At 31.8% G+C, this 14,318-nt stretch overlaps 3 protein-coding genes and 2 long non-coding RNA genes across 6 annotated transcripts; 3 read left to right on the top strand and 2 right to left on the bottom strand.

Annotated features, from left to right (window-relative positions):
• The first annotated feature begins 957 nt into the window (after positions 1-957).
• Positions 958-4,646, top strand: LOC125056142. Its single transcript, XM_047659107.1, has 7 exons — positions 958-979; positions 1,789-1,922; positions 2,124-2,228; positions 2,785-3,146; positions 3,351-3,479; positions 3,807-4,061; positions 4,488-4,646. The coding sequence occupies exons 2-7, from the start codon at positions 1,855-1,857 to the stop codon at positions 4,616-4,618; spliced, it is 1,050 nt and encodes a 349-aa protein (XP_047515063.1). The 5' UTR covers positions 958-979; positions 1,789-1,854; the 3' UTR covers positions 4,619-4,646.
• Positions 4,647-5,351: 705 nt separating this feature from the next.
• Positions 5,352-6,151, bottom strand: LOC125055933 (anaphase-promoting complex subunit 15-like). Its single transcript, XM_047658694.1, has 3 exons — positions 5,911-6,151; positions 5,747-5,837; positions 5,352-5,590 (listed from the first exon to the last, which is right to left on the bottom strand). Exons 1-3 carry the CDS (start codon positions 6,028-6,030, stop codon positions 5,460-5,462), a joined length of 342 nt encoding a protein of 113 aa, XP_047514650.1. The 5' UTR covers positions 6,031-6,151; the 3' UTR covers positions 5,352-5,459.
• A 414-nt stretch (positions 6,152-6,565) lies between these two features.
• Positions 6,566-6,898, top strand: LOC125055935. Its single transcript, XR_007117972.1, has 2 exons — positions 6,566-6,605; positions 6,698-6,898. It is a non-coding gene; the product is annotated as an uncharacterized LOC125055935 (long non-coding RNA).
• A 1,569-nt stretch (positions 6,899-8,467) lies between these two features.
• LOC125055934 lies at positions 8,468-9,352 on the bottom strand. Its single transcript, XR_007117971.1, has 2 exons — positions 9,171-9,352; positions 8,468-8,631 (listed from the first exon to the last, which is right to left on the bottom strand). It is a non-coding gene; the product is annotated as an uncharacterized LOC125055934 (long non-coding RNA).
• A 654-nt stretch (positions 9,353-10,006) lies between these two features.
• On the top strand, positions 10,007-12,567 carry LOC125055931. Of its 2 annotated transcripts, XM_047658691.1 has the most exons (4): positions 10,007-10,299; positions 10,525-10,678; positions 11,149-11,801; positions 12,238-12,567. In XM_047658691.1, the coding sequence occupies exons 1-4, from the start codon at positions 10,255-10,257 to the stop codon at positions 12,484-12,486; spliced, it is 1,101 nt and encodes a 366-aa protein (XP_047514647.1). In that variant the 5' UTR covers positions 10,007-10,254; the 3' UTR covers positions 12,487-12,567. The 2 variants fall into 2 exon arrangements, with proteins under 2 accessions (XP_047514647.1, XP_047514648.1); XM_047658692.1 differs by lacking the exon at positions 10,007-10,299 and having other exon boundaries at positions 10,334-10,678.
• Positions 12,568-14,318: the final 1,751 nt, after the last annotated feature.

Here is a 14,318-nt window from a genome sequence, read left to right as displayed (position 1 = left end):
GCTGCTCAAATTTTCGCGCGGTTTCTGAAAACGGGACAATTTTGCGTCCCACAGTTCATTTCGGGGACACCGGGATTCGTAATTGGAAAAAGGGACAGTTCCATTCATAACGGGACGTCTGGTCACGTTAACCATAAGTGACACCATCAATCTTGATGGTTTTTTTGTACCTTGTGAAAAATCTTTTAGGAAATATTGCCCGCCTCAAGTTGTATTTTTAAGTCTATATATATATAAGAGACTATAGATATTTGGTATAGCGATTTTTGTTTCATTGGACGAGCTCGTAGACGGACTATGTTATAGACCAGGCATCAGCGTACAGCGTGTGAGATAGCGAATGATCGACATATTATGTCGTAATTACAGTTTTAATTCATTGAAGATTGCTTATTATTGACCAAAATACACATTGGAATGAATAATTCTTGAACAAAGTTAGCTGAGTCGTGACAAAATAAGCTACTTACCGATGAAAGGTTATGTTTGGTTCTTTACGTTCACTATAGCTTTTATAGCCAATTATGCAACAATTCACAATGACTGACACTTTAAATAAACCTCTTATGAGGATAAAGTCTTAAAATATGGGTTTGACTTGGGTTTCACAGATTTATCAGTAAGCGGTGAAAACTTGTTTACCACCAAGGGCTCGGTGGTAAACAAATAAAACCCGATACGAGACAGAAAAACTGATACTCTGTTTCGCTCTCACTTAAATATTTCACGTTAATGCCTTCTCTCTTTAGTTTCTATTGTTATTTTAGAAGCTCATCTAGTTCTATACTCTATCTACGGTCGGGCTATATGAAATATTATTATTCTCATAGATGAGATATAGATATATTTATATATATTATATTATACTCTTAGTCTGTGCTTAGTTTATCTATGACCTCTATTTAGAACTTGATTTGTTCTGTCTTGGGGGTTTTTCTCCCAAATTTATGGTGAATTAAGACGTCCAAGGGATTTATGGGTATGAATTTTTTTAGGGGGATTTTTAAGGAATAGGGAGTACTTAATTCAAGATTTAAAAAAAACCACATGATTATATATTTATAGTAAGCCTCGCACCCAACCAACAAACTAAACCAAATATAAGCTCCAAGCTAAATTCAAAAATAGGCCGATGATTAGCGTGCTTAGATAACACGTAAGGGTGGATTCCTGAATCCTGATCTTTGTAAATATTTTTTTCGTAACTTAATTTTAAAGTTAAAAAATATAATCATTCATACATATTTTAGGTCATTAATCAATATTTGTATAATACACCCGCATAACTACGACAGCTATTTTATATTACTTTACTGTATTTGTATTTTTAATTCATTTTATAAATTACTTTACAAACCGAGTACAATGAACATTTTAGGCGTTTTCCTTTTTAGTATATATTTAGAAGATTTTATTTTATGTGAATTGTGAAGTTGATTCTAGGGGGAATATTTGTAGGAGCTGGCATCACCATACATTTCAAGATATTTTATTAGCAAATTGCAAGAATAAGAATTAAGAAATATCACATAATTTTTAAACTCTTGCTCATAGCCATTAGTGCTATGGCCTATGGAATAATTAAACAATATTCTTTATAAGTAATTAACACCCACTTAATTAAATAGCTTTAATGTTTGATCATCCATGTGCAGGGGTGAGCACAAAATACTTTATATACATTCTAATGTTATGTAAATAATAAGTTTTGGTAACAACAATCTAACCACGCTTGGAAAAACAAAAATTATTCACTATGTTTCGTATAATTTTATGAAAATATTTCAGGAAAGGGTGTCCTTGAAAGTTGTAATTCCAAAAGCCAGAAGAGGAATCCATGATCATAATCCTATTATGAGGAACACACCAGAACTTACATCCGGAAGACACGAAACTTGGGATGAAGTTGATAACATTTTGAGGTACCAGATATTACTTTAAATCGCAGTCACATATATTCACTTAATTAACATATTAAAATACCTTGTATATGTTATGATCCTTCCAATACTTGAAATTATGTTGAACAGTACCAAGGGCTTTAGAGCTTTGTTCAAATTATTAATAAATAGTTTAAATTCTGATTAATATATATTGACAATTTACTTTACTTTTTCTTTCAGCAAACCAGCTAGATGTTCCAGCCCTATTTCAGTCCGAAAGCAATTGCCTCGAAGGTCATCAGTTGATGCTGAACTATCAGATAAAAGTGATGATACCGATTCTGAGTAAGCTTAATATATTCCATGAAAATAGCAGGTCCAAAATATGTTTGACTTAAGTAAATTAGATTTTTCAAAGCCTTAATTTCAGAGTTAGTCAGATAGTAAGATTTTTTGAGCACTAACTATGATTCCTGTGTGACAATAATGTACAGACATAAGTCAAATCTAATATCTATTTGACACATGGGAGTCATACTTTCTGGGAAGTCTCCATTGTGATTCTTACATGAAGTTGTCTTTTCTTTTCAATCGTAAGCATTTTTACATAACTGTACTAATATGGTAAAATAGTGGAAACAATTGGTCTGTGGTGTTGTGCTCACTATTATGGTAAACTTAAAAATTGAAGACGCTAATGTTTGCATGTTTTTCTTATGGATCTGCTATTAAAATAATTGTTACCTCACAATCACTTCATTGCTACATTGCAATTTTAATACTGCTTGAAACTTTCAAATTTGCTTACAAGCTTACTCGCCAACCATCAACATTTAATTTCAAGTATCAGTTGTCATTAATCTTTTTGAAGTGATGTTAAAAGGTAATAATTCTATTTCAGAGATCTTTTATCTAAATCCTCTCCTGCTGATTTTCAAATACATTCCTATTACAGAAATGAAAATTGTCCGTACATAAATTCTAATAGGGATGTTCCACTTAATACTTCCTGGCATAACTATTCAAGAAGTTCAGATACAAATATTCCTGAAAACCAAACTAGAAGAAAGAGTGGGTTTAATTCCAAATATATAGTACCAATTATCATAGCCTTATGTGGAATATGCTATATTGTTTATGAGCAATACAGTGATAAGAATATTAGCTTCAAAATTTATGATAGAATAAATTTTTATGATGATTTAAAAAGCATGGCCCAGAAGTATAAAGTTAAACCAGATTCAATGTTGCAAGTGCGCACAGGTAATTACAACATTTGTTATAAAGTTGCAATGCTTAGATCAATTATTCCAAGTACAAACAAATGCAGTAAAGTGTAAGTAATTGGTAATTTCTTGATTGTGTAATTACCAATTACTTGTGTTGTATTATTATAGTCAAGTTTATTTGCTGTGTTGTAATATTTTAGTGAAGTGTTCATCATGGTTATAATTTTATTTATTTTAGGAGTAGATACAATATTTCAAAAGGAGGATGCTGGCTCATTTATATTCACTTATGACAGCAAATCATTTGATTCTGAGCTGTTTTATAATTTCATAGATAATATCTCTTCTGCAGCTTCCAGATACCTACGTATGTATACTTCTTTTTAAAAACTTAAACTTAAACCAATAAAGTGACAGTTTTATTACCTTTTTTATTTTTGGCAGTTATTTTTTCCAGTGGTTAATAAAATATAGTAAAACAAAGCGGGTTAGCGGACTTAAGCTATCATTGAAAAACATGATTAAACAGATATAAAAATGTATCTACTAGATACTGCCCTGTAGGGAATCATCCATTCCTTAATCACATTCCAAACATGTATATAAGTTAAACTGCCCAAGTTTAACTTTTCTTTACAATATTATTCAAAGACCAATTCAGTAAAAAAGTGTTAACTCTGACTTAATTTTCCAGGGAATGACACAAAAGATGTCCAACATGTTGTATTAGACAGCAGTAAAGTAATTACTATCAAATCAGATGTAGATCTTATTTATGAATTTCGTGATAATTTAGATAAAACTGGTGTCTTACTGGTGAAAAACATTGAAAGGGTACCAGCTAAGCTTGCTATGGCATTTCATTATTATTGTGATGAATTTAATCCATTAGTAAAAAAAAGTGCAATTTTCTTTACACTAGATGTCGCGAAATGCAAATCACTGATAAGTAAGTTCTTTTAAATTAATATCGACTGCCTTTTTGGTATACAGAAATCATATTTACTACTGCTGAGTCTAAATCTTAGAAAACCCTTGACTTAAAAGACTATAAGTTAGAACTGTCCTTCTCTTATGGTCTATAAGTAGGGATGCCTACAAATTCAAATTTAATGACGTGGAATAAGTGATACATGTATCTTATATTCCATAATAAACATATATTATTTTTTTTTTTTTATAACAAATAGCACCTCCCACAATGACTGCCAGTCTAATGGGAGCCAAAGTTGCAGTGGCAAACATATGCAGTGTTATCACTGAACATGAGGTGAACATCCTACAGCCTTTTCTTATGAAATTGTTTCTTCTAGAGCGAAAGTTTTATAAATTTTTTAAGTTAAAATGTTTATTAATATACAACCTTATTTTGTAGGTAAACCATCTCTTGATCATGATTATATTGAGAGGTGTCTTAAAGATATATGGAGAGAAGTTGACAGGGACAAGATAGCACCACTTTTAACCAGAGTAGTTGGTGTTATTGTTGATGTTACAAACCTATGAATAATTAATTAAATTTTGCAGTATTAAATTGCATGCTTGCATGCATTGCAGGCATGCTGCATGCCAGTTTATATACATATTTTTTTCCTAAGTTCTAAGGACTTTTGTACTTAATGTAATAAAATTTATAATGTAATGTATGGTACATATAATTAGGTAACTTATAACACAGAAATAACAGCTGTTTCTAAATTTAAAAGATGTATCTAATGGAGGCTTTATTACAGCATTACTAATGCAACATAAAGAAAATAAATTTAATTTTCATGTCATATGTCTTTGTTAACTTTTTTTCAAGTCAGTCTGCTGCTGAAGCTGCAGTCATATCTATCACTGAAGTTTTACATATTTTAACAGTATTACATTTTAAATCAAATTCTAGTACCCCTTCACATGTAGAATGACTATTTAATTTAATTTCTTAGTAGTAGTAGTCTTACAAAGTCATGCGTTTGTGATCTTAGCCTTTTTGTAATTATTGTTTAAAAAGGTATTCTATTATGGTTTTTAAATTTTTTTTGTTGCCTAATATGTATTATTTATATTTTTAGTAAAATATATGATTGATTGGTTAATTTTACAGTTTTTAATGACTTTATTTATTTCTTTTATTGTTTTTAAAAAACTGTTTCTTAATATTTATGTGGCTTGGTCTTTTAAAATTGAAAGATTTATGTATCAGTAAAAAATATATAAAAATAAACAAATTTTTGATAATAAATTATACAAGACATTGTGAATGAAATTTTATTATTTTAGCAGGAAACATCCCATAACAACTTATTCTAATCTTTGATAAAATAATAACTTAAAAATATACTTAGATATTTATAGCTTAAAATTACTCCTCTGGAAGCTGGAGGTCATCAACAGAGTCACCTATCTCATTATTATTATGGGATGGTGAATATGGAGCTCTTAATTCTTCATCTTCATCATGAGATTCCTCTGTATCTTCTGATTCTTCATTGCCTGCAAATTATATATAATAATTTAGTACCTTACAAAAGCTTGTGGTATAATAATAACAGTAACTTATCTATACTATTAATCCCAATGATATTTGAATGATTATTGGATATCTATATGAGTATGAAACTATTTTAAATGGTTAAGTGAATAAAATACCTTCATCAGATTCAGCCTCCTCTTCCATTGTCTCTGGCTCAGTTTTGCCAATGGGTGCCCTTTTAGTAAACTTTTGTATAACAGAAGTTAACTGAAAAAGATATTGCATTTGAATAGATGCATTTTACATAAACTGATTCTTTAAGGTATGTAAGGAATCTTACGCTATATTGATGTTCTTGTTCTAGGCTGGTGAGTTCGGCTTCTTCATCACAAGGGCTATCAGCTTTAAACCATTTAGTGTCCACCAAACGAGGCATTAAAGTTGGAAATGGTATATTCATTATAAATGACTAGTAGTGAGTAAGGTATAATAATTATTATTGATTGTTATTTCGTTCGCAAATATTTACAAATTACAAAATAGTATGGACACTTGACAGATGACAAGTCAGTGTTGCTAATATCCTGTAGTCAAAAGTAACATTTTCATATTTGTTTATTTTTTATATTATGGCAACAGTTTTAACTTTATGCCAGTTTCAAGTAAAAGGTTGGGAAACTACACGCAAGAAAAAATAAACAAAGACATCAAAAGGAAATAAAGGAATAAGCTATAGGTCTACCAGAATCTGATGGCAAAAAAAAATTAAAAAATTAGCGATTTTCATATGGCAATAAAAGAAAAATTTCATCTGTCAACTGAAATTTCGAGGAATTGTTTTTGGTTTGGCTTCAAATTTCCTTTAAAAAGTGATGAAAATGTCGAAGAAACCTCTTCGATCGCAAGCAAGACATATTGTTTTCAATGTTTATCAAAGAATACTTGATCAACAAGATGTCTGCATCTTGTTGATCAAGTATTGTATGTTCTGACATACACAATCATCGATATTGAGCCATCTGCAAGCGTTGACTGGTTAGAATGAATGACACGTCTTGATACTTTGGTTTATGGATTTTTCGTGTGTATTATATTATGTACTTATACTAAACTTTGGTTTATTTCAGGGGTTTCTTATACTACAAATAAACTTGGATAGTTTTGATTTAGAATTGATCAGAAACAAGATAAATGAGTTTTACACTGTTTCTTTCTCTCAAATAGGGATCGATGAATAGCGAAAATCTTGTGAACATGTAATAAAAATTGAAAATCAGTTCATAGAACAAGATCGGTTAATTGAGATGCAGGAGGAAAGGTTTATTATACATACTGCGTTGAAGACTTTTTTTTATGGATGTGCAGTATTTGGAACCATTTTCAAGTTCTTAATTAATTAATAAACTCATGAACAGAGTAATTGGAGTTTTCATCTAAATTTCAAACCCCACATTCGCCACATTTTCATAAATAATCATTGGATAAATTTTTATATATTTTGCACGTATCACACACAGAATCAGCCGCTATACGGAAAATAAAGTATCAAAACGTTTTACTCCAATTTCCCCAGTATTGCTAGCGTCAATTTCTTTTTTCCCTTTTTGCCATCAGATCCTGGTAGACCTATAGTTAAAAACAAAATATCTACATAAACAAATTACATCTTAATATTATTATAGATAATGAAAGAAGATAATACAATAAAGGATAAAGCAAAAGGCAGGAGATTTTAGTCGGAAACGGAAAGTGAAGATTGTAAGGAATTCAGAAAGGAGGTGCGGATATTGTGAACAAAAAGAAAATATTATAGTCGTGGTCACCAATATCTTCTCCACACTCACAAATATTACTATCAACAATACGAAGCCTTGCTAAATGATTAGGTGTACAAACATGTCCTAAACGCTTTCTGTAAATGATAGAAGTGACAATTTTAGAACTTTTAACCTCATAGAACCATGGTTCACTGGGGATCCTGGGTTAAATTTCAGCATAATGTTTGCCTTTGAACTTGCTGCATCTCAACGAAACATCGTTCCATGGCTACCAAAGATGGTTTTTGGGAAGAGCAGCTAAATCATGAAAATAATTAATGTATGGGACTATGTCTCCATCCTTTTTAGCTTCTTTGGCAAGCTCATCGGCTTTCTAGTTTCCTTTAATCCCACAGTGACTTGGAATCCATGAATCAAAGATATATATAATTTCTTTGTACCATATTAAATGCTTATCGCGTATTTCGACTAAGTGAAGAGAGTAAATTACTAACGCTATTGAAAATAACAAAAGAGGAGCTAGATAAATAGAAACTAAAGAAATATTATCAATTTTATTTATAATGATTTTAAAAATGAACGAAGTTCCCCATGCTTTTCCAGCATTTTTATTGCCCGCAAATGGGTCAAATTTGTCCTGTTGTTATGTAAGTCATGTCTTAAAGTTTTCCATTCCTTTTGTAGCTGTGCATCGTCTACATACTTTTTTATGTTTGATAATCTAGGCATCACATGATATAAATCTGTGATTTCAAAATTTAGAGCTTTTCTTATTTCAATAACTCCTATACTTTGAGTATTAAGCCAGAAAGGAGACGCCATCACTCGAACGATGCTAATTAATTTTTCTGCCAAAACATCGGCGGGGGACGAGGCACTCACACAGACAAAATTTTACTACAGAAACAAATTGCACAATGTTTGTACACACGCACACAAACCTAATTTGCTTACACAAGAGTAACCGCAACGCATTTACTGAACACATTTAAAGAAATCGTATCTTTACACGTTACATGTACAGCACACATACGCAACAATCCCGAGATAATTAGAGCTACCACCATGTCGATAAGGAATGTCGATAAAATTTATTAATAGGAATATTATTCAAAGTAGGTGTTGCTGATTCCTTTAATTTTCTTTTGTTGTTAGCCAGCAACAAGAAACATGACGTATCAAAATGATCGGAGCAAACTTTACTTGTACGTTTGGGTAGCCATGTTCTGTGATTTTCACAAGCTTTTATCCATTGTTGTCGACGGATAGGGTCTTTTGGAAATCTATAATAAAAATAAAACTGTTTTATTTCAAACTAAAAAAATGTATCCATAATTACATTATATTGTTCATTCGTTCAATAATTCATCGATAAAAAAATAGTATGTGTTCCCTCTCTAAAATGACGTTAACCGGCGTTGGTGTGGCTAACTACCAACTTAGGAAAATAACCATTATTAGGATAAATTCATGTGATAAATTTTTATAATTTTTCACGTCCTTTCTTCATTAATTAAAGACATTAGTATAATAAGAAAATTTGAAGTGTCGGGTAAACCTTCAAAGTACTTGTGAGCGAATCCACGAACAGGACAACTAATCAATAGTAAAGCATATTTACTTAAGTCATTGAACAATATGATCGCTATGTAAGTACCATCTGTTAGTAAAAAAATTATGCAAATAAAAAAATTAAGCCACAAAAAACGTCGTAGTGCGGAACTTTGCAATAAACTGGCAACATTGACTCGGCAATGAATATTTATTTGATTTTCACGTATTCTTATAATATACGATAATATTACTTAAGAAAATACATTACAGATGAAATGTCACGTTGTCTTTTTGTACACTCGATGTGTCAGACCTTTTTTTACAGCCGAATACACTGCATCCAGTCATTTTTGTCGGAGCTCTTTACACCAACAAGCGTCATACCGGAATGGCGCGGTCCGCGGAAGGGTCGAGAAACAGTTTTATATAACGCGTATGTCCAGCGGGTTCGTACTTTGAAGTTCGTAAAGGCGACTCCTTTCTGGCTTAATACTCAAAGCTTCTATATTACTAAAAAGTGTGTTTCGTTTTACGATTATTTTTAGTTTCCTGAAAATATAAGAATTTAATTTTAATAAGACTTAAATGTAACATTTTGAGTCTTGTAACAAAAGGATAATATTATATTACATTCAAAGGGATAATGTTACATCTAAATATCATTATGGCAACAGTGTGACAAGCGCATGAAATATAGGATTCGTAAGTATTGTACACTGTGGCGATGGTAAAATACAATATATTTTCGTTAAGATTAAGCAAATTAGTAAAGAGAATGATTTTTCAACTTTTTGGTATAAGTATAATAATAAATTATGATTCATATGTAGAGTGTAGTTATTACTTATTAATTTGTAAATTATACAATCTCGTCATCTTAAATCAACAAGAATTCAAATCTAAATAAAAGACACACACGAGATAACAAACATAATCAATGAATAAGGAATAAGCTAAAAGATAGCTTATTCCTTAAGCTAAAAGATAGAAGACAAAGAAATCATTAACTATAGGTATGCACTGACAAATATAACTTTTTTCAGTTCACGGACAATGAATAAAAATAATAGGACGTGAATAACGTAATGGATCGTATAGGTATTAGGTATGTGCCCTATAAAAGGCTAGTTCTACTCTCTAGTTATGCTGAAATTTGCTTTATTAATCATGGTTAATAATGAGCATGTGTAAACTTAGATTTATGACTGCTTTGTTCATAAAATATTTTGTAAACAAAGAAGTAGGAAATAACATTTTTTCATTTTCTAATTGTCGTAGAGCGAAATGTGTAAGTGGCGTGAAATTATTTGCCCATTGAAAATTATTATAGTTTCTTGCGACAGTATAATATAATGAAGTTACATGATTTACTAAGTTTTGTGATAGTTATTATATTGGTAAATATTTAAAAATATTTTATTGGCTCGGCAAAACCGGTGAACCGAGTCAAAATATTAGATTAGCATTTTATAATTTCAGCTTTAAAATATGATACATATTTCGCAAGCTGTTCGTTTAATTTTTAACTTAAAGTATAGTGAAGAGACTGAGACTATAAAAATAAATTTACGCCCCACAAAAAAATACTTTTAATTGTTTATAATTGTTCCCTTTCTTCTAAGGTTGCCAGAGTCTTTTCAATATCGACCATAGATAAAACCATTTATTTTATGGATGATGAAGGTCCAGATAATCATATAGCTGATATTATATCATCTAAGAGTTATTTACCCGATGAAAATAACTTACCAAAAGCTTCCATTGTAAAAAATGAAGGTAAGTTGGCAAGTTTAGGTATAGGAAACTTCAATGTATTCATTCATGATGCCCACAATTATGTTTTTTTGGAACATATAATATTATTTTGCGCGCTTTAACTTTTATTTGCATTACCATTTAACATAGAGGGTCATCTGCTTCAATTAATCTTATTTAAATGTGTCGGTGCAATATAGTATGAGTAGTCAGTCACCTTATATTAAAATATACCTACACTAATATTTTCAGATGGTAATATATAATTTTTTTATCGAACACGCACCCAAACCATATAGTTACTTACATTATACCTTTTAAATGTCTACATAAAATTACATGAAGCCATATAAATCCAAATTAAATTGATATATTAAGACACAATTCAAACTAACCCGAGAAAAAGAAGCGCCTTCACGGAACTTGTAACACGATCACGCATTTTATTTCCTATTACCTCATTTATTAATATAATATTTCACTATTTACAGGAGATGATGTAACATATTTGTTATCAAAATTGTCAGATGAAGATTTAATTAAAATGTTAAACGATCAACCATCTAAAAACGATTATGATTTAAGCGATATTGCCAAAGTAGCTGCTGGATTCAACCTGATCAAAGAGAATCAAGCATTCAATTTAAAAGAAAGAGATTCAAATAAAAAGAGCTTTTACGGAATTTCTGAACATAAAAATGACGAAAGCATTATAGACAAAAAACAGAAACAAATGCCATTTTTTAGGCTTGAAAATAAAAAGATTAGCTTGGATGCAAAAAATGACGCAAACTATTTTGCACTGAAGAAATTAAATGATCTTCTAAATTCAAAACGGCTTTCAATTCAAGACGATAGTCTCGATGACGAGAAAAGGGAGTTACTTTTTAATGTACTTGTCAACCAATTAAAAACTCTATGCTGTAAAAAGACAGAGAAACAGATCCAAAAAGAATTTGACACTCAGAAAATTAATGATAAAAGCCCGATTGAATACATGTTTCTTATACTAAATGAGGAAATAAAAAGTAATGGAAGTAATGAACTAATTATAGTAGATCCTGAAACTTTACAGCAAAATAGTAGCGTTTTATTGTTAGGACCAATCACAACAACCCTAACTGATCGGCAGCTTAAATTAATCGTATGTATTTATGTACTAGCGGAGTATACTGACTTAAATACAAAAAAGTTTCTAATTGTAAATCTATAGAATCCTATTGAACACACACAAAGAGATTCATCAAAATCGGAGGCTATTATTCAGGCCTCAGCGTGCGACTCTCGTTCTTGATGTCGTAGGTTCGATCCCTGACTAAGCAACAATGGTCTTTCTGTCTATTTGCGAATTTAACAGTCACGCGTGCGGCCTGGAAAACATGAGGACACCGGCACATGCCTTAGACGCAAAAAAAAATTGACGTTGTGTGGTCAGAAGGCTGATCTACTTGTCTATTCAATTAACAATAGATCATGAAATATATACAGAAATGAGGCCCAGACCTAAATAGGTTGTAGCGCCATTGATTGTTTTTTTTTACTAAGTCAAGCATCTCTAAAATTCTCCAAAATATTTTCAGATGAATCGAATCACAATGGAACTATCTAAGCCCGAATATATCACCCTTCTTCATCAACTCTCACAGGGCACTTTGGGTAGAAATAACGAACGCCTTATAAAGAATTTTATTAATGGGTCTGAAACTCGTCGGTACATAAAACCACATCGATGCAACCATCAATCAAAGTTAGCTAGAATATATGGCGGGCCGAAGTGGCTAATTTGTACAGGATACATAAATCTAAATACTCCAAGCTTATACGACTGACGCATTAAGAAAAATAACATATTTTAAAAAGTTTTGTACATCTGTAATTCGATATGATATAATATAAACACCCAAATTACGGCTTATCGTTTTCATTTCTAAATTTTCTAAGTGTATGTCGGGGTTTTAGGGTGAGATTTTGAAACGAGACTTTGAGACGAGCGCGGACCATAAAGGCGGCCACTGACGATACGTCCATTAATCCGAATGGAGTAGTCGTCGTCCAAAATCGTCCCATGATTGTTAAAAAAGTATTCCATTTGGATGGACGTCAGGCAGCTCTGGATTTCCAAACGGATTGAAATCCATGCGTCCAGGCCAAATGGACGTCATCCGCGGCCGTCCGTCAATGTCAGAAACAGATGGAAGCAGTCCGAATTGTCCCTATTCACGGACGCCGCGGCGTCAATTTTTTTGAGGTTCTTGTTTCAGTTTATGTTTTGATGTCGATGGTGGTGCATGTGCTGTGTATTTGTCAAGCGTTATATATATTTTTTATTATGTCTTTGTCCGCGCGTGACTTTGTGTTGGAAGTAATAGAAAAATATAAATCATATCTATGTTTATGGCATATATTTATATTTTTGGTTTGTTATATATATAAATTGGTATGTGTAAAAGTATTTCTTTGTTTCAACCAATCCTTCATCCACCTTCTCTTAGGTTTTTTTGTCTTTTTAACACGTTAAACGCCAATAGAAAAAAACAAAAATCGTAAAAAAACTTTTTTGCTGTAATTTGTTTATTATGATAATATATGTATAGAAAATTAGTTTTATTAAATTCTGCCCATGGGTTACATAGTTACAGCCAAATATATAACTGAGGTCACCGGTGCACCCCATGGCGCACAAATACAGAAAAGACATTTTCCGTTACCCTGCGCCGTGCCGCCCACCCCGCCGGCCACCCGCTATTCACTTCGACAGTACTAGTGCGCTCGCGCTTGCGACGATTGCCTCTGCTTTGCTCTTTCTGTTCGTTTCCTACTAAATTTGTTTTCGCTACATAACGAACTTAACTTAGGTTGCGTTAATAATGTACGAGATCCTTAGGTATTGGCTTAGCTATGGAGGAATTAGAATTTACAAATCAACGCGTTAGCATATTATTTTACAACAAACCCTTTGAGAAACAATGATTGCCACTCAGAACCAGATAGCGAACAGATGCTAATACCGAAAATAAAAAGACGTTAGGTTATACATACTTACTTGCAACTGACAACTGGTATACAAGCTTAGAACTAGGTTATTGGAGAAACAAACCCATTTAATTGCCACTTTGCGAAAAAACAAGAGGGTTAGGCTGTTCTAGAATTCAGAACTGTAGAAAGGTAAAATAATGGCTGTGGAGAATGAAGACGGAGTAACGGTGTTAAAATGGAAGGATAAGAGGGACGTGCTTTTGCTTTTGACAAATTTGCTGTGGTAGAGTAAAAAGGCAAACAGAATCGGAAGCCGAAGATCATATTGGATCATAATAAATCCGAAGGGTCTGTAGATATGAGTGACCAAATAGGTGTCTATTCTTCGGCATTGCAGAGAACCGTAAAATGGGCGGTTTAGAAAAAATCGTAATCATCGTAAAATGACTGTAAAACGGTTTGGGCTTAGGTTGACATAATTGTGAACCCTGTATGCATGTTTTGTTCTTGTTTTTCTTTCTGACATCTTTTCTCATCAAGTTTTACTGTATTATTTGACAAAATTAAGGCTAAATATTAATATTTCTAAGGGTTGGGTTGTTGTAAGGCGTGCACTTGTGGATTTTCCGAACTTTTTTACACTTTGCAATTTCCTAGTTTTACTAAAGATAAATTTTATTTTTCA

Source organism: Pieris napi, chromosome 14 (genome assembly GCF_905475465.1).
Source record: "Pieris napi chromosome 14, ilPieNapi1.2, whole genome shotgun sequence".
Lineage (NCBI taxonomy): Eukaryota > Metazoa > Arthropoda > Insecta > Lepidoptera > Pieridae > Pieris > Pieris napi.
Note: the sequence above shows the minus strand (reverse complement) of the source record. Positions and strands in the feature narration are given on the sequence as shown.